Below are 25,488 nucleotides of genomic sequence, written 5' to 3' on the forward strand. Positions count from 1 at the left end.
CTCTGGCGACTTATAAGTCTAACACTCAGAGACCTTAAATTCCAGTGGGGAAGACAAGAAATGTACACAAATAATTAGAGTGTAGGATGACAAGGCCCACAGTCCAATGAGGGGTCCAAACACTGCTGGGAGATTAGAGGAAGACCCACTTGTACCTGAGGAAACAAGGAAGGTTTCTAGGAAGAAGTGATGTTAAATTAAACTTTTTTTTTTCCTAATTAGAGAAGTCATTTTTGTTCATTATAAAAATTTGGAAATCATAGAAGATTGGGAACAGAGGAAAGCATTTATTTCACATATCCATCCATTTATCCATCCAAATATTTGACCACCTGTTATATGCTAGGTATGGATCCTACGTACCAGGGAAATAGCAGAAAACAAATATACAAAGTTCTTGTTCTTGTGCAATTTATATTTCAGGCCAGGTGGGGGAAATCATATAAGTAAACGATCACATAAATAAATGAACAAGATAATTTATGCAAGTGACAAGTGCCAAGATAATAAAGAAGATTGATATAATGGTGACATGGTAGTTGAGGGAGGGGTGGCATTGTAGATTGAGGTCATGGAAGGCATCTTTTATGACACATTATTCGTGGAGACACCACTCAGAGTTAACCATTAATAGCTGGTGGGTTTCCATTCCCTGTGTATTTCCGTTTATAGCTATTTGTTCCTCTACTGTCCTCCCCACGCCCCCACCTTATACAGAGACCCTCTGAGCTTCATTAGAGGTCCCCATGCACTGTCATAACATTTGCCGTGAGAAAACTTGTTTCCCTAATTTTCAAAGAGATCAATAAAAACAAATTAAAATAGAGGATTAGAGGTGTCTCTTTGCCACATTATTTTTCCAAGAACAAAAGATGTAGTGTTCTCATTGTTATTTCTCTAGCGGTTACTCACCATAACATAAAGCCATTTAGTCCAGCTTAGTATGATAATAACTCACTGCTCCTCTCTCTTTACTTCAGGGAGTCATGAGGGGGGAGAAAAAACAGGTAGATGTAAGGGTTGGTATGACTGAGAAAAGCCCCTATCTCCATAGTTAAAAGATACTCTAAGTTGTATTGGCTTATCAGTCCATTGTAGGGTGGGGCTTTTCTGGAAGAAAACAGGAGAACATGGACCATGTGGTTGGGTGTGTGCACTTCCCTAGAAGATGAGGAGGTGCTATGGAGAGCTGTGAAGAGGAACAGAGGAGCTCATAGTAGGAATGCACCGTGACAAAGACCAAGTGCTGCGTGTAGGAATGTGCTGAGCACTTTGTGAGGATGAAGAGAGGATGCTGTGCTTCAGATTCCAAGCTATGGAAAGGCACAATTCCATCAAGTAAGAGAGGCAGAGGAACTTCTTTTAGGAGTCCTGGGAATCAACCAAAGGACTATTGGATAGATGTGTTGAGAATGCTCCCCACTTCTTCCCTCTGACAGCTGTTGTGGGGCTACATGAAACATTGTCAATAGCATCTCCAGGTCAGTGTGGGAGACCAAGTCTAGCATTGTGATTAGGACCATGGGCCCTGGAGTCCTCACCACTGAGTTCACAGCCTAGCTGGGTACCCACTCTGAACCCTTATTTCCTCATCTGTAGCATTAAGATTTCAATACCTACCTTATAGTTGGCTATGAGGATGAAATAAGATCACCGATATACAACACTTAGCGCAGAACCAAGAACTTACAGAGCAAGAGCTCAATAAATGTTAACTCAGGCAATGATGATGGTGATGAGTTTCCTAGCCTAAAAAGGAGACCTCAAGGTCCTCCAAAGCCCCTCCTTTTGCAAATGCATAAACTGAGTCCTAGAGTTAGAGTCATTAAAAGCATGGACTTAGTAGACAAATCTGCACTTAAAAGTCAGCTCTGCCATTTGCTGGCTGCATTACAGGGTCACTTTGCTTCTAGACCCTTGGCTTCCTCATCTGTACAATGGGGACATTGCAACTTATAATTGTAACATGTAAATGTGATATAAGCAAAGTGCTTAGCCAAAGGCCTGGCACATAGTATTTAAAACTTTACATTAATTGAATAAACGTTTACAAATTATAGTTGTTTTGTGGTTATCATTCAAGGTAGAAATAATCCAGTGACTAAACTAGGAGATCAATCTATTGAAGCAGAATAATATCAAGTAGATAAAAAATAAGTAGAGATGTTGAAGATCTGAAAAATAGGATTAATAATCTTAAACTTAACATATTGACAAATCAATGTTAAATAACTTTAAAAGATAGAACTCTAAGCCCAAACAGAGGAAATGCATTTTTTTGAACACACACAAAATAGTCACAAAAAATAGAACAGGTATTAGGCCATAAAAGAAGCCCAATTAAATTCTAAAGAATCCATATCACACCAGACCACATTCCCCAACTGTTATACAATAAAATTAGAAATTAATAACCAAAGAACAGATTTACAAATCTCACAATTTTGACAACTAAATAACATATTACTAAATAACACTTTGGTTAAAAAGGAAATCGTAGAGAGATCGTGGAGTGAATAATAATGAAAGCAGAACAAGTCTATATTTGTAGAACAGAGCTAAAGCAACATGTAGAGGAAAGTTTAGAGCTTTAAATTTATTTACCAGGAAACAAAAGTTAAAAACAAATGAACTGGACGTACAGATGAAAAAAAAACACACAAATGGAAAGGTGTTCAACATCATTAACCATTAGGGAAATGCAAATTAAAAACACAACGAGACATCCCTACGCACCTATTTGAATGGCTTATATAAAAAGTAGTGATTGCACCAAATTCTGGTGAGGATGCAGAAACTGGATCTCTCATCCATTCCTGGCAGAAACGTAAAATGGTATAACCACTCTGGAAAGTAGTTTGTCCATTTATTTTATAACTAAAAATGAACTTAACATCCAATCCAACAATTGCAGTTTTAAGCATTTATTCCAGAGAAACGAAAACTCATGTTCACACTAGTGTAGAAATTTACATGAACGTCCATAGTGGATTTAGTCATAATAACCCTGAACACGAAACTACCTCAATATCTTTCAATGAGTGAATGGTTAAACAAACTGTATAACACTCATACCATGAAATACTACTCAAGAAAAAAAATGGAACAAACCACAGATACATGCAACAGTTTGGATGAGCCTCAAGGAAATTATGCTAAGTGAAAAATTACGTTGAGTCAAAATGTCCCATAGTATATTATTTCATTTATATAACATTCTTGAAATCATAAAATTGTAGAGATGAAGAACAGATTAGTGGTTGCCTGGGGTTTCAGATGGCAGGGAGGAAGAGGAGGATGTGACTACAAAAAGGTAGAATAAGTGTCTTAGTCTGTTCCTGCTGGTGTAACAAAATACCTTAGAATAGGTAATTTATAAATAATAGAAATTTATTTCTCACAGTTCTGGCATCTAGGAAGTTCAAGATCAAGGTTCAAGATCAGATTCAATGTCTGATAAGGACTCACTCTCTGCTTCTAAGATGGCATCTTGTTGCTGAGTGGATGAAAGCTGTGTCCTCCCATGGCAAAAGGGTTGAGAGGGGCAAACTTGCCCCCTCAAGCCCTTTTATAAGGCATGAATTGCATTTTCGAGGGAAGACCCCTCATGGCCTAATCACCTTCTCAAGGCCACACCTCTTAATACAGTATCCCTCCTTTTCCATAGTTTCGCTTCCCATGGTTTCAGTTACCTGCAGTCGACCACAGTCTGAAAATATTAAATGGAAAATTTCAGAAATAAACAATTCATAAGTTTCAAACTGTGTGCCATTCTGAGTAGCGTGCTGAAGTCTTGCGCCATCCTGCTCCACCTTGCCAGGATATAAATCATTCCTTCACCCAGCATATCCACGCTGTATACACTACCTGCCTCTTAGTCACTTAGTAGCTGTCTTAGTTATCAGATCAGAAAGACATAGTTTATATAGGGTTCTGTACTATCCATGGTTTCAGGCATCCACTGGGGGTCTTAGAATGTATCACTGAGTATAAGAGGGGACCACTGTAGCGTTGCATTGGGGATTAAGTTTCAACATGAGTTTTGGAGGAGGCACAGATATTAAAACCGTAAGAATAAAGGAAGCTTGTGATGGTATAGTTCTGTATTTTGATTGTAGTTGCAGTTATATGAAGCTGTGCACCTGATAAAATTGCATAAAATTAAAAAACATATACACACATACTCACAAGTGAGTGCATGTATAACTGGAAACATCTGAATAAACTATGCATTGTGACAATGTCAATTTCTTATTTATGCCACTGTACTGTGTTACATTAGATGTTCACATTGGGTGAAGCTGGGTGAAGGGTGCTTGGGACCTTCCTGTACATTTATTTGAAACTTCTTGTGAAACCATAATTATTTTAAGTGCTGCGGTGGGTAAACTCACAACTAACGGATGTGATGCACACTGTATGGGGGAAGGGCAAGCTTGTCGCCCTGGCTTGGCTGAGGCAAAGGCATTATGTGTAGCCAAAATGTTTGTACCCCCATGATATTCTGAAATTTAAAGAAAGTATCAAAAAAAGCAAAAAGAAACAAGCAGAAGGAAATCAATAAAATAAGGATCAATATTAATTGAATGGAGAAGAGTTAAAAAAATGAAAGCTGATTCTTTGAAAAGAATACTAAAAAGCAGCAGATTGATGTAATAAACACAGATATTAAAAAAAAGAATATAATGACTATGTGCTATTAAATTAGCAACTTTAGATTTAATGGATACAATCTTAGGAAAACAAAAAATGACAAAATTGGCATGAGGAAAAAAAGAACTTTTAAATAGATCAATAAGATTAAAGAAAATGAAGTGGTAGTCAATCCCTTCTTCCCCCAAAACACCAGGCCCACGTGATTGAAAAGTGAGTTCTGCCAAACTTCTAAAGGAGATTTAATTTTTAACTTATACAAGTTGTTCTAGAAAATAAGACAAAAAAGTTACTTGAAGTTAATGGAATCTTGCTTCCAAAATCAGATAAGAATACAAGAGAAGAAAATACAGAAAATAGAGGCTTATTTCATGTGTAAATATATGGAAAATACATTCTAAACTAATTATTAAGGAATCCAACACTATTTTACAAAAATAATAATTGTATTTATATGTGGTTTATCTCAGAAGCAACTTTGTTTTAATATTAGTGTAATTCACTACTTTAATATACTAAAGGATAAAAATCATATGATTATCTCCATCAGTGAGACAAGCATTTGATAAAAGTTTTCATCAATTCATTAGCACCCTTAGAAAATAGAGGAAAACTTTCAAAACTGTCAAAATTTATAATCCCAAATCCTACAGCAAACATTATACTTAATATAGAAATTGTAGGTGCCTTCCTCCTTTTCAGAGGAAGAAGACCAGAACCACAGCTGCTACTTAATATAATGTTGGAGTTTTTGGCCTACACTTTACGGAAAGATAAAGGAATAAAACATGTAAGGATTAGGAAAAAAAGAAATAAAACTCAAGATAGCCTCTTAGAAAAAATCAATGACAATCAAAAATTGTGATAAGTAATAAGAGAGTTCAACAAGGTTGCGAGAGATAAGACTAACTCCAAAAATCAATAGCGTGTCTCTACACCAGTAATAATGAACTAGAAAATTTAATTTAAAATAATTATAATACTAATTATCAAATATTTAGGATTTAATTAGCCCAAGAATATTTAAAATGTCATTGAAGAAAACTTTAATACAAGACTTGAAAGAAGATCTGAATAAATGGAGAAAGAGGCCATGCTCATGGATGAGAAGATATTACACAAATAAAAATCCTCCATAAATTTATCTATAAATTTAGTAAAATGTCAATAAAATTTTCTGTTAATTCTTTAAAGATCTTGATAAACTTTCTCTAATAAATGTATAGAGAGGAATGAAAATCCATAGTTAGTAGTCAACTTTAAGGGGGAATTTTTAAAAATCAGTGGATTTTCCCTACCAGATATGAATACATAATATATATTGTGAAGCCATAATTATAAAGTATGCCATTTCCTGCTGTAACAGGCAAGGGACCAGTGGAACAAACTGATAGCTCAGGAATCAATTCATGTATATCTGGGAACTTGTGTGTGATAAAGGTGGCTCTACAAATCAACTGGACAGAAAAGTTAGTAAATGGTTTTGAGGAAAACTTTTTCACTGCGCAGAAGAAAATAAAACTGAATTCTGGCTTAATACCTCATACCAAGGTAGTAGACTCTGGATACAATACAAGACTCGTTGAACAAAAGTTTGTGTCTTTCACTGGGAGAAAAAGAGGGAAATTACAGCATTTATTCATCCTTGAGGACCGCACAGCAGTTAGCAGCAATAGATTTGATGTGTGTATAGAGCAGCATGGGTGGACCTTAAAAGCATAACACTGAGTGAAGAAAGTAAGAAACAGAATGAGACAACACGATACCATTTATCTAAACTTAAAAAATGCACATTTAACAGTATGTATTTTCTAAGAACACAAAATAAACATATTAGGATGGTTGCCTGTGGTAGGAGAGCGGGGAATGGGAGAACAGGAAGAAACAAAAAAGTCAAGATATAGTCTTGACTATATTTTCTCTCTCTAGTGCTAGGTGGCTGGGGTCAGTGGGGAAAAGTGAAATGGACCAATCATACACAGGCTTTAAAACAACCCTAATCATTAGGGAAATGCAAATCAAAACCACAATAAGATATCACTTGACTCCAGTGAGAATGGCCTTTATCAAAAAGTCCCAAAATAACAAATGTTGGCGTGGATGCAGAGAGAAAGGAACGCTGATACAGCTGCTGGTGGGACTGCAAACTAGTGCAACCTCTGTGGAAAGCAATATGGAGATACCTCAAAGAGATATAAGTAGAACTACCATTGGATCCAGCAATCCCATTACTGGCCATCTACCCAAAGGAAAAAAACACATTCTATGAAAAAGACATCTGCACTCAAATGTTTATAGCGGCACAATTCACAATTGCAAAGATGTGGAAACAACCTAAGTGCCCATCAATACATGAGGGGATTAATAAAATGTGGTATATGTATACCATGGAGTACTACTCAGCCACAAAAAACAATGGTGAACTAGCACCTCTTGTAGTATCCTGCGTAGAGCTGGATCCCATTATACTAAGTGCAGTATAACAAGAATGGAAAAACAAACACCATGTGTACTTACCCTCAAATAGGTACTAATTGATCAACACTTATGTGCACATATAGTAGTAACATTCATCGGGTGTCAGGCAGGTGGGAGTGGGGAAGAGGGAGTGGGTATATTCACACCTAATGGGTGCGGTGGGCACCATCTGGGGTATGGACACGCTTGAAGCTCTGACTTGGGCAGGGCAAAGGCAATATATGTAACTTAAACATTTGTACTCCCATAATATGCTGAAATTAAAAAAAAAAAAAAAAGATACAACATAAAAAGAACCCTGGAAGTGACAGTTGATCTTTCTTCACATATCAATGGGCTAAGCCAGTCCATGGCCACATCTGACTTCAAAGAAACTAGAAAGTGCAACCTGACCACATACCTGGAACAAGGGGGAAGCAGAATATTTGAGAACAGATGTCATGTCTACCATTTGGGAGACATTTTAAAAGATAACAAACCATAAATTATTAAAAATTTGGTTGATTTCATTACATCAAAAATAAAGAGTACACCAAGCACAGAATGAACAAAGAATATATAGAATATACAAAGAATTGCTACAACTAAATAGATAATTGTGCAAATGATAGGAGCAGGTAGTTTACAAAGAGGAAAACCCCAAAGGCTAATGAATACATGAAGCAATTCTCAAACTCATTAGGATTAAAGAAATGTAAATTGAAATAGTAATGGGGAAAAATACTTAGCACCCATCAGATTGGCAAAAATTAGAAAAACTGGAGAATGCCAAAGGTTGGCATGAATGTGGGTCCACAGGAATCTTCATGCACAGCTAAGAGTTTGGGGACAGCTGCTCTGGAAGCAATTTGACAGTACTTTGTCAAATTAAATTTACACATACCCTATAACACAGTATGTCTGCTCCTAGGAATATATGCCACAAAGAAATTCACACAAATCTAGAGGAAGTCTACTACAGCATAATATCTGGTAGTGATGTGTCGAAAGCAAACTGTGTGTCTATCAATGGAGAGGAGATTGATAAATTATGGAGTATGCACGCCCTGGAAGCCTACGCAATGATTAGAAATAACGGAATAAGGGCACACACAGCACAAGTGGATGTCAAAAGTGTAGTGCCAAATGACAAAAAGATAAAGGAGCCATAACACATTCAAGTTTACATAATTAAAAGTACATGCGTACTAAACAGTTACATGCATTTTACAAGAAATCATTCAAGTAACAGAACGTGTATGAAACATAATGTGTCTACAGAGGAAAGGCCCTGAGAGTGAAGAATGGGAATTAAAAACAGCAGGGATAAGCAGAACAATATTTGAGAGTTGCATTAGTTTCCTGTTATTGCTGTAACAGATCACCACAAGTGTAGTAGTTTAAAACAACACAGATGTATTATTCTGGGGGTCAGAAGTCTAAAATAGGTCTACAGGGCTGTATTCCTTTGGTAGGCTCTAGGGGAGAATGTATTTCCTTGTCTTTCTTCAACTTCTGGGGGGCTACTTATATCCCTTGGTTTGCTGCTCCTTGCTCCATCTTCAAAGCCAGCAGCATAACGTTATCCTTCCCTGTGCCCTCCTGCCACCCTCTCACATCAAGCCCACCCAAATAATCCAGGATCTTCTCCCCATGTCAAGATCCTTAACTTAATCACACCCTTCATGTTTCTTTTGCCATGTAAAATAACATATTCGTAAGTTCTATGTATTAGGATGTGCACACCTTTGGGGGCTGATATTTTTGCCTATTGCAGGGGTTTTTATTTAGGGAAGAGGATATCAGGGGATGTGGGGGGCTGTGGTGTAAGCCAGCATTCAGGAGGTGAGGACAGGAATGACTCACCTGGCCATTTTGGCTGGTGGATCAGAAGGTTCATTGAGATTGAGAAAGACTTCACATGCCAGGATGGCTTCTCCGGGTCTGTCTATTAGACTTCTGCCCCTCTCTCCAAGAGACACATTACATAATAATCCTAATGGGTATAGAGCAGGAAACTGCCTACACCTAGTGGTTTCGTTAGAATATTCTGGCTCCCTCATACCTGACTCAAAGTCAGACGTTCCTCCCCTCAGAGGACCAAGCCTGTACCATATGAAGAAGTGCTGGCTGGTCTTGTTAATCAAAATATAAACACATTTTGATCTGGATAATCTGAGTTGTCATTCAGCAAATATCCACTCACCCACCTCCTTCCCTACTGTGGGAGGAGTGGCCCCATTGAGGTTGGGCTCGTTCATGTGACTCACTCTGGACAATATGGTATTAGCAGGCATGTCATGAGATAGGCCTCGTGAGCTCTTGCATGAGTTGGCTTGGCTCTGGTGCATCCATCGTGGACAGAGCATGCCCTGAGTAGCTGCCCAGGAATGAACACACACACAGCAGACTTGAGCACAATTCACAGCCTGGAGCCACGCCTGGCTGATCCACACCAGGAGATCATACAAGCAGATGCATGAGCTTACGTATAAATGCCTGTTGCTACAAACCAGTGGCTTTGGGGTGATTTGTTATACAGCACTGTGATGGCAATGTCCCACTAATACATATGCACATATAATTTAATCATTACAAGAACTGTAGGCGGTAGGTATAAGTATAAAATGGGGGCTCTGAAAGGGTTAAACTATTCATTCAGTGTCTCACAGGTCATAAATAAGTTTTGGTGGTAGGAGAGAGAAGCTGTGAAAACATGGGCATCTGAGCAAGACGATATGCAGATGGAGGAAGATGAAAAGTGGGAAGGGTGTGGAGATGGATGACACTTGAGAGAAAGCTCATAGTTTGCAGAGGGCAGCCTTTGAAGGCTAAGTCAAAGTTAAGGTCAAGGAGGAAGAGTACTGATCGCCTTTAAGATTCTCATAGGAAGGATTATTCTTTTGTGGCTTATGGAATAGCCTGTGCTAGGGTTGCATCTTACCATGTCATGGCCAAGGGTTGGTCCCTATCAGAGGGGTCAGCCTGGAAACAGGATGTGTACATTTTATTCCATCGTCTTTGCTGAGAGGTTCTCAGCAAGGCCAGAGGGTATTTACAAATACGAGAGGGAGGCAATCAGATAGCAAATGTGCCTTCTAGTTACTGTTCTTCTGGGGTTCTCTTCTTGTTGTTTGCCACAAGTTGACTGGAATAGACAGCTTCACTTTGTCACATTCCCTTTCTCATTGCCTAGGTAAGTCCCAAGTGAGACGCAACAGAGAATAAGCCTCCCTTAACTGACAGTGGTTTTTATTTGAAAATGTTCCTTCAATTGAACGATACTCTTGTACATTTCAAAGAATAAAGCTTTGGACATCATAGAAAAGCTTGGTAGGCATTTCTGGGGCACTGACACAGCAGGGCTTGTCAAGGTCCAGCAGTCCTGAGTAGTGTCTATAGATTAATGTGATTCCTTGGGAGATCAAGAATGTCCTGGGGTGCGAGAGTTCTCAGCTTCGAAAAACCCTGAATCTGTATATAAAAAGCTGAACTCTCCAACTGAAAGGAAAAGTATTAATAGTAGTTCTGGGAGAGGAGCCTTCAGAGTCCAATTAGGAGATATTACTTTGTTTTACATATCCTAGAAACAAATTTGATTTACACATGGCTTCTCATGCAGTGATGACAAAATTAGCTACATTGAAGACCTTCCTAATTTTAGTGCCCTATTGTTCACAGCCTGGAGAAGTAAAGGTCTCAGAATGTTTAATACCTCGCCTTGGCCCAGAGCTAGATGGCTTTTGACCGTCAGAAATGTTTCAGGTCTTACTATTTTTCCAGAATTTTTTTTCCCTTTTTTAAGGGACAAGGAGTCTTGCCTTGAATTAAGTGTGAATTGAAGTGAAACCCACAAGATGTTACAGGTTTGCCTTCTCCTTTTTTTTTTTTTTTCTCCACCCAAATCTCTTTTCCTTTCTCTGGAAACTGAAACCATGTAATTTAGAAATTGCTTCTCTCTTTCCAACCCAATTTCCTCTATCACAAAAGTAATTTTTAAACATTCTAACGGTTTTATTTCCAGGCTGCAGTCTTGTACCTGTGTCCATTTAATTCTTCCCAGCTTATGAGCACCTGGGCAGTTGATGTGGCAGGAGGTTCAGCTACAGTCCAGGTGGCTGCATCTGGATGGATGCAGAGGGAAGACCAGGGTGTGAGACAGAGCTGGGAAGCAGAACGTGGCAGCCAGGAGATCAGATTTGAGGGCATGGGGTACCCAGGTCACATGGAATACTGGGAGAGGAAGATGGGAACAATGAACACTGAGGAAATTCAGGCAGTGGTTTCCTGTATCAGTCAAGGTCTAGTTAGGAGGTAAATCATGACACTCATTTTAACAGAGAGGATTGCCTATACAGAATCGTTAACTATCGTGCTTCTCAAACTGTGCACTGAGACAGCCTAGGACACCCCTGTTAAATCAGAATGGAACCAGGAGATATTTTATATTCTCGTGGAAAACACAGCATCATCTGTTTAGACACTACACACATCACTACCTTGAAGGGATACGCAGTTTCAACATTAGATTGGTCTACATTATTCTGATGTCATATCTTCACAAACCTGGGCTTTTGGCAGTTGCTATGATGAAATGAAAGTATTACACAAAATCAATGTGGAGCAGGCAACAGAAGTGGCAGTGTCTAGTCTGAATCCCCAGTTTGAGAAGTTGAACAATGCTGAACAGATACACGCATCCCATTAGGAAATAATTGTGGTTAAGAAAGGAATAAAAAAAATTTTAATTTTGATTTTTGTATACCATTTTCTCAAACCACTCTTAAGTTGTTAGGATACAAGTACTTATTCAGTTATTTGGACCAATTTATAAATGAAACTGTTAGGTGTTTCTTTGGCTTAGGATCTGTGGGAAAAAAAAAAAAAATACCAAAACATCAAAGGCACTGTGAACTGAGAAAGTTTGGGAATCTCTGGTTGACTATATAGAAAGAATTGTCTATAAAACTGAAAACAGTAAAAGGAGAGCATGAAAGCATTACACCAATGTAGCAACGGTGGGAATCAGCTACTGCTAGGGCTGAATAGAACAAAGAGAAGAGGCTGGGATTATAAAAACTTAAAGATGAGAGGAAGAAGTGCTTTTTGGCTGGTGCTGTCTCTGAGGTAGTGTTGGAAAAACTGCAAACTAGATCCAAATGCTGTGACAGAACAAACTCCCTGGATGAGGAAGTGATGCTGGTGTGTGCCCACAGGAACAGGAAGTCATCCTCTGGCCTCACAGGTGCTCTCTGTCGCCCCCTGTGGGCAGAGACGAGCACGGAGCCAGGTGGTGGAGCAGAGATGTGGCTTGTGCAGCCCCAGGTTCAGCACCATAAAGCAGGGTGTAGAAGGGATGTTTGAAGCCAAGAGACGATGGCTTAATGACTGGCTGAGGGCCCTTAGGTTGTATTTCTCATGCTTATGCTGGGCCTGAGGGCCATGACCGCAGTCAATAGGCTGCCTCTTGAACCTGGGTTGTATCTGTCCCTTGGTTCCTCAACTGCACCCCAAGTTGATTGCCTTCAGGAAGCCTGTGGGACAGGGCTGTGGGACCAGCCCTGATGGGACCCCAGCTTACATTCCACCCAAGCTCACCCACGCAGGTGGGATAGGGCAGGACACACAGCCAGCTCTGTGTGAGACAAGCTTTTGAAAAGAGGCTTTCCCAGAACAACTAATATTTAAACTGAGACCCCCCCCAAAAAAAAAAATGAGGGGAAGCTGGGAGAGAGGAGAAGGAAGAGTGACAACTTTCATTCCAAATGTCACCTCTTCAGACTCATCCCTGACCACCATATGTAACTCACCATTTGTACTTAGTTTATCCTGTATCTGTTTTCTTCCAAATATTTTTCTATTTATATTATTATCATATTATAATATAGCACATATATTTTCTTCAAAACACGTGCAATTTGGTCAGCTCGTGTGTTTGGCTGTGGTTGTGTTCATCTGTCTCTCTCACGAGGTTATAAGCTCAAGGCAGGCAGAGGTCTTGTCTATTTGTGTCCTCAACACCTAACTTGCCATCCCATAGATGCCAAATAAATGTTTCAAGCTAAACCATGGGGAGGAAAAAAGTTAGAACTTTAGTGTAAATGGAGAGGAAAGATTAAGAAGTTAATGGCAGGACCTAAAATCAAAGTAAAATTGTAGGTGTAAGCCTCTCCCAACCCTCTAGTCTCTTCCTTGCTTGATTTTTCTCCATAGCACTTGCCACTATATAACATGCTATGTATTTTTCTGATTTATCTTATAGATTATTTACCCACCCCTTGCCCCAACTAGAATGTAAGCAGAGAGGATTTTTGCGTGTTTGGGTGACTCATACATCTCTAGCACAGTGCCTGGCACAGGGTGGAAACTAAAAAAAAAAATTATTGAAAGAATGACTGTCCACTGGTTTACTTTTGGCAAAGGATATGCTTAATTATAGTGTTACAATTCCCTAATTATTCTCATTTTCTTCTTGGGGACGATAGGAGGGATCATGATAATGTGTAACACCCAGGCTGGCCTAACACCTCACTGTGTAGGGGTGTGATGTGTGGTGGAAGGTGGGGACTGCCCCTCCCGTGGCCTGTCCACGAATGCGTCAGACTCTCTATGGCCATTCCCTCCTCTGCTCTTGTCTCTTGGACTTTAAATGTACTGCTTCCAGTGCCTGGGGCTTAACTTCCCTGCTCCCTTTTCTCCATTTCCCTTGCTCCTCCCCACAGGCACACCTGCCCTTTTACCTGGTTAAGTCTTAAGCATCCTTTGTTCAAGCCGTCCCCACCCCTGCCTTCAGGACAGCATTCTTGGCCTCAAGACCAAACACTACATTGTTGGTCATTTACACTCAAATGCTTTAAGCTTTTACCATGGAATGTAATGGGTGAGTCATGGGTCAAGCTGTAACCCCGTGCTGAGAGCCTCTCAAGCAAGAACACTCCATTGAGGAAGGTACACGGGTGCTGCAGCCAAGAAGCCTGTACTTCAGAGACAGTTCTAAGTGCACCACATGCTTCTGATACCGCATCCTCATCAACAGCCTTCATTTTGCTAATTAGCATACTAAAAATCAGAAATTGGTCTCTGTGGTTGAAATCAAGGGCATGCTAACCAGCATAATACATTTTACAAATGGACTCTAACTGGCAAAATTTAAGGTATTCAAAATATGTGAGCTGGCCAAAATATTTTTAAAATACACTCAAGAATTACACAGTGAAGAAGAATCCAGCAAGACTTCTAGCCTTTAACCTTAGGAATGGTGCCTAAGCCTTGATTCCTAAGTAGTACTGTGGCAGCCGTTGGCTTAGGAGCATTCCTGGTTGCCTGAAGTGACTATCATGGTCATTTATTTTGCCCCTAGAACAGGAGTAAGCAAACTTACTCACTTATAGCTCAAGGCCTTGGCTGCTTATTTTTGTAACTAAGCTTTTATTGAAACACTGCCACAATCACTTGTGTGCTTGTTGTCTATGGCTGCTTTTGCAGTGTAACAGCAGAGGTGAATAGATGCGACCGAGACTATCTAACCTGTAAAAGACTCATCAGTCTTCCTCATTCCATCCTTCACAGTTGTTGTGTCTGCATCCCCCCAGCATGAGTCTCACAAAGGCAAAAATTTTTCAGCCTCATTCACCTACAACACTAATGCCTGGCCCACCTCAAAGATCCACAATACATTTGTAGAAAGGAAAGAATAGATACAGCAATACCTTAAGGGTTAGGTTTTCTAACACTGAACTGTAATTGGTTAAAAGCATGAGCCCAGCAGCCAGTTAGATTGAGAACTAGGTCAGTATCCACAGCAACCTACACAGCTCCTGTTTGTCTCAATGGCTGTCCTGTCTCAACCCGCTTCGGGGTTGGAGGGGTTGCATCTGTATCAAGTATCGTGCCTGAGTTTGGAAGAGGATGTCTCCCTAATTCACCTCATAGCCCTGAAAGGAAGGGAGCATCACCCATGTTTCACACCTGAGAAAAAGGAGGCATAGATTTAGGTAGGATAAGTGACATGCTTAGGTCCAGGTGATGATAGAGCCAATGTTCTTTTCACTGTGTCCTGATACCTCCATCTTCAATAAATGCTTTTTAACTAATGAGCAAGCTAATGAGGAAGTGAGTGAATTACCTTTTCTGTGGCATTGCTGCGACAGGTTAGCAACGGAGTCACCTCCTCACAAGGTAACATGCATCACCTTCAGGTGACTCCATTTGTCAGGGTAGGTAGGAGCCAGCATTTCTGGATTGTGGCATTATCATCATTTCCAGAGGAAACTTCTGGATTCCAGTCTTTGCCTGCCTTTGTAAGATGTTCATGACAATACAGGTTGAGTATACCTTATTTGCAATGCTTGGTATCAGAACTATTTCAGATTTCAGGTTCTTTTTTCAGATTTTGGAATATTTGCATTATACTTACTGGTTGAGCATCTCTAATCCAAAAATCTGAAATCCCACATGTTCCCATGGCCGTTTCCTTTGAGCATCATATTTGTGCTCAAAAAGTTTCAGATTTTGGAGCACTACAGATTTTGGGTGTTCATATTGGGGATACTCAATAAGTAGTCAACAAATTTCTGTCCACCAAATACCTGCAATACATTAAAGGTGGAAAGTAAACAAGAGAGTGGGCTTGGATGATGCTGGAAAGAAGATGGATTTTTATTTTGTTCCTCTTGCCTTTTTTTTTTCTTCATGTATCATTTCCATGCAGAAATTGCAAATTAATGGTCACGTCGAAGTATCTGTCAACGTATTACTGCTCTTGCACTATCAAATTATGTTGGCAATAATGTTTCCAGCTGCCTAGGACGCCATTGCAATTTAATTTGAAAGGAACTCAAATTGCATCTCCAAATGGATAAAAAATTAATTTTACATACAAGCTATCCACCTCCACATTTTCAGCCCCATGCCCCAAATTATCTCAATTGAGGTTCAACTTTGAACAATACATATGCTACAGCCAACTCCACATGCAAAGATGAATACATAGCAAATTCATGAGTTGGAAATCTGCTTTGCTTCTTCTTTTTTAATAAGATGTTTTGCCTTGATTAAAGTCATTAGGAGATTCTACAGCTATTGCCTTTGACAGCAGGGATGGAGGCTGAGTCCATACAGAACAAAAAAAGGAGGCAGGAAACTTAACCACATGATTAGCCTTAACCATTAGAGTGTAAAGAGAACCTTGATTCACTCCTTTCCTTATTGCTTTTCCCCTGCAGTATATTAGCACCTTAATTCTGGTGGTTTAGTCTTTGTTTATCACCTGTTTTCTGTATTTACTCATTAATTTACTTATTCATTCATCCATTCATTCATTCAGAAGTTATACCTTTTAGTTATAAAAATGAAGAGATCTAGGAGCTCACAAGTTAGCAGGGGAGGTAAATATGAACCAAATGTATAAACAATTACCCTACATTTGATAAGAGCCATGGCCGAAGTGTGCTAGCAGGTTAAAGAAAATAGATCACAGAGGCATTCACTATGGGGAAGGGAGGCTGGCAGAGAACCTTACAAGTATAGGACGGCGTTGCAGCTGGGCCTTGAATATACCAAATAGGGATTGTCAGTGGCTCCAAGCAGAGGGAACAGCATGGGCAGAAGCATGGAGGCGTGAGAGGATTTGGGACACACTGTGTTTTAGGAGTATAGGACCCAAGGAGTGGGGACACAAAGCGGGGGATTTGGGGGTGGGACGGCATGAGCTGCAGGTTGTGCTCAGGTAATGGGTTAAAAATGGTAGTGCAGGATGGAAATGGTACCTGCGTAAGAGCCGACATGGAAAGGGGAGAAGAGCTCAGAGGTGAGGAGGACTAGTCTACCTTCCTGAGGCCGCAGCAGAATGGAGACATTTATGAAAACATGGGTTGGTCAGCTACACATGCATGTATGTGTGCACACACATGTACACATGCCTGTCCCCTAACATGTGCACAATCACAAATGGGGCTGGGAGAAGCATACAAATGGTGGCTCCTTTCCCTTCTCCTTTCACCCAACTCCCTCCCTCTCCACAAAAGGCCCCCCCCATCCCGTGCACATGTGTGTGGAGACCTCTGTCCTCATGTTCAAGTTCTGTCCACTTTCCCAAAGCAGCCATCCTTTGGCCACCCCTTGGGCCAACGGGTGCTCACAGGAAGGACAGACCAATGGAAGAACGTCACATAGGCCCTGGAAGTGAGTTTAGGGCCCCTTGGGCAGAGAATTCTGGGGTGTCAGGTGCATGGGTCCAGAAGGGAGAGCACAGAAGCAGGTGGACACAGCCCATTGGTGCACTGAGTCCTTGCTCTGGGAGGAGGGCACAGTCCAAAGAGTGCCAAAGTGGGCTCTCCAAACACAGGGCCCAGGACAAGGCCCCTGTTGCCCAGTCTCAGAGCATATAGAAAGTGCACCAGAGGTTGAGCCACTTTGATTTCCCATCAGAGGATGATTTTCCAGCTTTTGAGACAAGCCACATTCTCTTCCTGGTGTTGGCCATCTTCTTGGCCTGGAGACTGTTACTCAAGGAGGTCATATGGACAGGGCTTTAGCTGGAAGCAGAAACCTTAGGCTCTAGGATTGGATGTATTTACACGGGGGATGTAAATTCAACAAACCAATCTCTGCTGCACACACAAGGCTTTCTCAGCAATTTCCAGCTTGTTTGCACCAACCTGAATGTAAACCCAGACTCTCCCTGCTGCAGGCAATTACTGGAGCAGAAGCTGAGTTTGGCGGCTGAGGTGTAAGGGGGTCAGATTGAAAGCATGAATGCTTCCATCACACGTTTTGAAAACTAGTTTCCATTGTGTAAGATTTCAGAATATTCTCTTGCTTGAATACAAAAAAAGGAAATGTTTCCCTTAAAGACCTTGATGATATGCTGAAAGAGGCAGAACAGGCACTGTGGAGTCAGGAGGTCTGAGCTCAGTCCCCAACAACAGGCCACTATCTGTTCATCTCATAGGAACTGCCCCTCAAAAACCCCTGTGTTGTGTGCTGGGGTCACTGGGCAAGCAGAACGTGGTCCTTTGCAGCCTAGGAGGGCAGACAGGCACATGAACAAGCAATTCCTGGGCGGCACAACAAAGGCTGAGTGTGAGGGACAATGGTGCAAAGTGCCCTGGGACCCCAGAGAATGGGGACTTTGCTGTGTGGCCCTGGGTGAGTTACATCCCTTCCCTGAGCCTCAATTTCCTACACCATAGAGTTGCTTTCAGAAGGCAAGTGCTAAGAGCAGCACCTAGCCCAGAGACATCACTTCAGTAGCCATTGCCTTTCCCTTTGCTTATTCAAGCAGGGACTCCATTGAGAGTTCTTGAATTTACAAAACTCTTTCACCAACATATGCCCAACCTGCAGGTCTACCAGAGTCCTTCTTGCCTTTTGCATATGAAGAGATTTCCTTGAACCTCTTAACTTCCATAGCCTGGGGAACCTCCCAAAATTTTGGTAACACACATGGACATATTTTCCAAGGCCTCTTTGCTTCGGGTCCCTGTGTTCCCATGTGGTATCTTATTTGGCCATTTGGCCCAAGGCATGCAGATTTCAGCTTTCAGCCCTTCCTAGAATCCACAGGAGATCCAATCACAGGAAACATCTTTGTGGTATCTTGAGGGCCTTGCTGGAGATCTTATTATAGAAACACACGAGGAGGGTCATATTGATCTCCACCCAGCATTCTGCTGTGCTCACCCTCACACCTCTCTTGTTCAGCCCAAGCCCCCAGTGAGTGCATTTTTCTCTTCCTTTGGAGGCTCAACAGAAGTGGTATCCAGGCCCCGAGAACGCAGCTTCTACTCCAAACAAGCTTCTTAAGGCATTTCTCCAAGAAAGGCAGTTCTCTCTATAAGGAGTACCTACTGTTAGCCAAGGCAATTTTCTCTCTCTTTACAGTTCATTTTATGCTCATTAACAGCTCTGAGATTTGTGTAATAATTTCCACTTTATAGATGAGGAGATGGAGGCTCAGAGATGAAGGGCCCTTGCCCAAGGTCGCACGGCTGGTGAGTGCCAGAGTCTGGCTTCAAGCCGTGCTCTGGCCAGCACCACTGTACCCTGTGGCCCATTGTGACAGTCAGTCACACGTGCTTGGGAGGAAGCAAGTGGCTTTTCCCGTGTCCCCACCTTTTCACTAGGCAGGGGTGGTGGGGGGAGGTGTCTCTGTTATGCTGCAGGCTGACAGCTTCCCTCACCTTCTTTGAAAAAGGGCCCCTGCCTGCTTCTTCCTTTAAGAGAAGCAGAAAGGTGTTCATGTGCACACCTCCACAGGTGAGCTCCGAGGAGAACGGAGACCAGGGGCAGGAAGACAGACCAGTGGTCGGCTTAGCACTGAGTGCATTTAAACCCCACATCACCTTCTGGGGCAGGTCTCGGGTTCCTGAGAGTCATCTCTGCCTTATGGTTTTTGGCTTTCTCACAGTGGTTCTCGCCAGGTGTCCCCAGACTCCTGTGGATGGTGACACACCTCATGATTATGTTCTTTCCCTGGTCTTAGTCTCTGGGGTGTCACAGTGCAGAGAAAACTCAGAGGTTTTGGACTCTCATAGACTTCAAGTCTTGGCAGTGCCACTCACTCTGTGGCTTTAGACCAATCATTGCACCTCACGCAGCTTTGGTTTCCTCTAGGGTAGGCCTGTGATGCCTCCCTCACAGGCAGTGAGATTTGCAAACAGAGCACGTATCCTTTCAACTGATACCTACTGAGGCTTGTTTTACTTTGCACACTAGATATCGGGTCAGGCAGACATGAGTTCCAAACCCCACTTGGCTACTTGCTAGCCTTGCTGCCCTAGACAAGTTCCCAGAGCCCTCTGGGCTTCAGTTCATTCATCTGTAAAGGGGGGTTGGCGGTCCCTCCCTCCCAGGGTCAGGGGATGATTCAGGAGACAGAACCTGACACTTGTGGCTGTGGCTCCATCGATGGTGTTTTGTTGTTACTGTTTTGTTTGGGCTTGAATGCCATATTGGAGCTCTCAAAAATTATATTTAAATGGGATATGGTACATTTTAACATGTTTAACAAAATGTGGACTTAGCCTTGGGCTCAAATGGGTCTTACATGTTCCTGTTTTCACTCCTTCATGAAAGGAGGTGAGAGCCCCAGGACAGTGATTGTCCTATGGGGGCCTTGGCATCAGGGTGGAAGGTGCCCCCAGAGGAGGAGTGTTGAGTGGGTCCTCAGTGGGGGCTTGGAGATGGCCTCCCTGCTGGGAGAGTTCTGGCATCTGGACAAGTGGAAAGGCTCCGGCTGGGCAAGGCTGGTGGTGACGCCTGGGGCTTCCTGGGCAGGCAGCTTCTCTCTGTCTCTGTGTCCTCTGTACTCGGTTCAGTCTGAACCACTCTGAATGTCTAACCAGCAGCAGCTGCTGCGCCCAATCATAACCCCCCAGCTAAAGGGACATAAAGGGACAGCACTCTTCACCTTCTGTTCCACGTGGGTTCAGCACGATGGGCCCACAGCAACAGCTGATTCAATGTCACCTTCTCAAAGTCACCCATGTGATTTTGGGATGCTGGCTCTCCTTTCCACAAAGGAGCTGCGTACATGAATAATTAATTGGGCTACGAGAGTGACAGTGAATTCCTCAGTTGATCAGGTGCCAGGGTTGCCCGCTCTCCCCGACAGCCTCATGCCAACAGCCACATGGAGAGCTCTGGGCTGGCTCACCAAGCTCCCTGACGTTACTGTGAAGAGTGTCCCTTGGTCAGGCTCTGATACAAGTTATAGGACATTTTCCCCATAGGGACAGATCAACTGGCACCAAGATTGCCACCCGCCCCCCAGCTTTTGTTCTTACAGCTGTACTGGTGCAGAGGTAGCCTCACCCCTAAATAATATTATTATTATTACTATTTCTGCAAAACAAGCAAACAACACCCCCCAGCTAGCATATATGGACTGCTTATTAAGTTCCAATTCTAACTGCTTTACAAACAGCTTATCTAATTCCCTCCTCCCCTGCAATGAGGTTAGCTACTATTATTATCATCATTTTACAAATGAAATAAAAAGTAGACCAAAGAGGTTACATAACTTGGCAAAGTCCTATAGGTGATATGGGGGAAAGTACTGATTTAATCGCTAATCTGTGCTTAACTACTCCCAGCTGAGGGACTCTGACACAAGAATTTCTGGGGGTGACTCTCACACACACAAGAAGTTATATTTCCACTGTAACAAATGCCTAAACCTCAACATAGAACGAGCTTTACATGTGGGGATTTTTAAAAAAACATTTTGTTATAATCTGTTTGGTACAAAAACATCTATTTAATATGTATAAAGTATAAAGAGACTGTTCATAATGAAATACAAGACATAGGCAATGCTATATATAGGTGGGGGTCTGGGACCAAGTTCAGTGGGGAGGGTGGAGCAGGAGACAGTGCTGGGTGAGACGGCACTGTGGGATCTGCCTTTGGCGTGATGTTCCTGGAGGGGCCAGCTTGGGAGAAAGCGGAGAGGAAACAGACAGGTGGAGAACTGTCTGTCACAGGAGGCTGTGAAACCATGAACTCCGTTGTCCAGAAAGGAGGGGAAATCCCAAGGCAGAGCAGGGTGATGGTGGCAGTGTGGAGAGACTGGGTGCTGGGCATATTAAGGGTGTGACTCAGTTTCCAGCTTCTGTGTCTGGTTGCTGTTGACTGAAGAGGAGAGGCTGGTCCCCAAGAGGCGAGGATGTGGCTGAATTAAAAATAAGGAAGCAGGTCAGCAATCCAGCAGTCACGTAGGCAAGCATATCCCAGAAGTGTTGTGTGTGCTGTTGGTGGTACCCAGGACGGTTTTTGGTGGCACCTTGATGAACCCTTAAGAATTGAACAATTTTGCATTTATGTTTAGGGTTAACATTTATTTATGGCAAGTTTTCCTTCTATATATTTATTTATTTTTGTTTTAGCTGCATATATTTAAATAAGAACAAGGGAGATTGACCTTAAGAAAAATGCTGTCTAAATGATACTGCACGCTGCCAAAATCAGGAGGGCTGTGACTGGGTGGTCGAGATAAGTTTGGAAGAGCTGTTCTCCCCTGTGTTAGCGGGACGTGCACCTGGCCTTCCTGACAGCCTGCTCAGAGCCCTTGTGTCTCTCGCGTGTGTCTTGCAGACCCAGTGCACGGCCCGCAGAATGTGGAGATCGTGGACATCCGAGCCCGGCAGCTGACCCTGCAGTGGGAGCCCTTCGGCTATGCGGTGACGCGCTGCCACAGCTACAACCTCACGGTGCAGTACCAGTACGTGTTCAACCAGCAGCAGTACGAGGCCGAGGAGGTGATCCAGACCTCCTCCCACTACACCCTGCGCGGGCTGCGCCCCTTCATGACCATCCGGCTGCGCCTCCTGCTGTCCAACCCCGAAGGCCGGATGGAGAGTGAGGAGCTGGTGGTGCAGACCGAGGAGGACGGTGAGCAAGCGGGGAGATCTTACTAGGGAAACGGGGAGGTTGAACCTGCTCACGGGGCCATGCTAGACAGTTGCGATGTTTTTATTCTTCCCCCCAAGTGGGGGAGATTAAAATACCACCTTTTTTGGTATCTGACTCTTTTCCAAGGTCTTCAGTGAAGGACTCTGCAAGCTGTGCACTGCACAACTCCAGGGGGTGCTGTTCCCACCACAGCGGCAGCTCTGCCACAGACATGCACTCAAGTGTGACCTTTTTCTACCTCCATCCTGCTTCCCTCTTTATGCCACCTTCTCTGCTCAAGGTTTAACAACACTGATACCTCCCCAAAGAGACAATGTGTATCGTATTATTTAAACATGCTGAGTTTGGGAGTCAGATAACTCTGGATTGTGTAAAAATTTTTAAAAAGAAAATACATATGAAAAACTTAGCACACTTAAATTCAAAAGCATCTCAAATTCAAAGTGTTCAAAAATGAACCAATCTCCTCTTCTGTACTGATATCTCTCGCTGTGTTCTTCATCTCAATGAACTGCATCCGGTAACTCAAGATAGAGACCTAGAAGCCAGCCTAGGAGCGCCCATTTCTCCCTCCCACCCCACCCCACCTCCACACCTTACAAGGTTCTAATGAGTCTGCTTCCTGCAGTTTATCTTCCAGCAAGCCTCATAACTTGAGACTCCAGGAACATGGCACCACTACCCCTAGAGCACGTAACTTTTCCTGCCTCTCTGTCCTCAGCCATGCCGTTTCTCCTACGGCATGGGGAATGGTCTTTTCCTCCATGTTTGCTGGACAAACTCTACTGATCTTTCAAGACTTTGTTCAAATGTCATTTCCTCCAGGAAGTCTTCCTTTACTGCCCCAAACTGGCTTTGATATTCCTTCCCAAGTTCCCTTTAATTTGTGTGTAACTCTGCCACAACAGTCACCTTAGGGATGGGGTAGGATTTGCTGGTTCTAGGACTTACGTAAGAAACACTTCTCCATGGCTGCATCTCAGTTTTCCCTCCAGCCAGGCTGCCTCTGGCCTTGTGCGATATCTTTAGTTAGTTCCCAGGAGTCAAACTCTGATATGAAAATGTGTGTGCAAGGGATGGATTATGAAGGTTTTCCCAGGGAAGACTGGGAGGGGAGTTGAGGAAGCAAAACAGGAAAGGGGAGGAAGCCAAGATGCAGCTTCTGGCCAAGTCCAGCAAAGGGTGGCTACCTGAGCCTGCAGGGACACTACGGGCTGGACCATGCATCACGGATGTTCCATGTCAAGGAAGGGAACTTTCAGCCAATGGTTAGGGGCAGGGATGAGAAGAAGAGATTGGGCGGTGAAATTGCAGGAACTTTTGTCTCTCTCTACCTGCAGGCGAAAGATAGAGGGGCACAAAAAATGGTAGAAAGGGATCCAAAAGGATCTAGCCATGGCACTATCATTGTTAGCTGCAACACCCTGCTTGACTCAGATTAGCCTTAGAACCTCAAGACACAGCCTGTGCCAAGGCAATCTTGTGTAGTGTTCTTGTTTCATGACAGCAAGTTCTAAGGACCCCTGAGTTATGGACCCGGGTGGGATTCAGATCCTCATCTGCAGCTGCAAAGCCTCACAAGGAAACAAGGGAAAGACTGCCAGCCTCTTCTCACCCTGTTTCCCAATTTCCACTTCCCCCGTGTCCCATCCTAGAACTGGAAGTTTTACATCGTCTACCTTCATGATAAATCCCTCCCAGATCCCCCTTCAAGTTCATCCTTGCAGCCATCCTATTTGCAACCCCCGCTCCCCGCCCCACGTTGGGCACTGGGTCATCGTGGAGGTAGCAGCAGCAGTAAGGACCCAGCCTCTGTCACCTCAGCTCCTCCCCTTCCTGACCTTGCACTGAACCTTGGTCTTCTGTGGGTACAGCTCTTCCCACCTCCAACCACCAGCTTCTCTAGGGGAGCTGAATGCTCTACTTCCTGTGCACCCCTCGCCACCCAGCCTCCAAGAGACAAGGTTAGGCATCTGGCTTTGCCTTCATTCTGCAGCCCTGAGCTGTGACCTGAATGTGACTTCTTCTAAAGCTATCAGAGTTTTCCCTAGATCTGGCTCCATTGTTTCAAAAATGCACAAACCCTTCCTCCAGTGGGTGGAATAATGCACTGTTGGAAAAAGATTCTGAGGCCAAGCATGCCTGGGACCTTTAGAGCCCTGGTGTCCTCATCTATAAAATGGAGTTAATTATAGTACCTACCTTATGGGTTCTTGTGCACACGAAAAGGGATGATATATAAAGAAATTGGACTAATACCCAGCAGATCGTTACGTTTTCAATAAATGTGGCTCCTGTGCACTTGCACTATCATAGAAAAAATATTTCTTGACAAAGGAGCATCTGACACAAGCAACTCAGCAACCACTTAGCTTCCCCAGCAAACTTCTCCAGAGCTCTAGATATCCACTCTAACTGGTTGTAGAAAACACAACATAGACTCTCAAAAAGTGACAGTGTGCTTGGGGCGTGATTTGAGAAGCAGAATGAGGGCGAAAGGGAGGTTTAATGACTTGTATTCACAGGGAATTCCTGGTTGTTAGACAGTTAGGAGCCACTGTTGGACATCAGCATGAAAATTCAGGACTCAGGAGATGAGCAATACTGTTTAGCCAAGGAACAGCTCAGGGCATTTTTTTCGAAGATGCTCTGCCCACCTTGGACCGCTCTGTGAGGATTACCGACACGTGCACCAGCAAATCCCAAGTTCCAGCTTTAAGGCATGCCTTAACCTCTCTTCTTCTCCTTCTCGTCACCAAGGGAAAAAAAATCACAGGGCCTTCATCAAAACAATGTGAGAGCAGCAATGCTTTGAAATTAAATTTTAATTAAACATCATTAATAAAATACCAATTCCTGCTCTACAGGAGATATGTGGACATTATCATATTAAAGACACCAACACATAAGACACCAGTCCTCAGTTCTGAAGCTATTTTGAAGCCTCACTGCAGAAACCTCTGG

At 42.8% G+C, this 25,488-nt stretch overlaps 1 protein-coding gene across 1 annotated transcript in view; it reads left to right on the top strand.

The window, feature by feature from the left end:
* The window catches only part of PTPRT (protein tyrosine phosphatase receptor type T), a 778,866-nt gene that overhangs the window by 399,799 nt on the left and 353,579 nt on the right, over positions 1 to 25,488 (top strand). The window contains exon 14 of the mRNA XM_069495747.1: positions 22,207 to 22,503. Within this exon, the coding sequence (XP_069351848.1) occupies positions 22,207 to 22,503 (297 nt within the window). The remainder of the gene's footprint in view (positions 1 to 22,206; positions 22,504 to 25,488) is intronic.

Source organism: Eulemur rufifrons, chromosome 20, assembly GCF_041146395.1.
Source record: "Eulemur rufifrons isolate Redbay chromosome 20, OSU_ERuf_1, whole genome shotgun sequence".
Classification (NCBI taxonomy): Eukaryota; Metazoa; Chordata; class Mammalia; order Primates; family Lemuridae; genus Eulemur; species Eulemur rufifrons.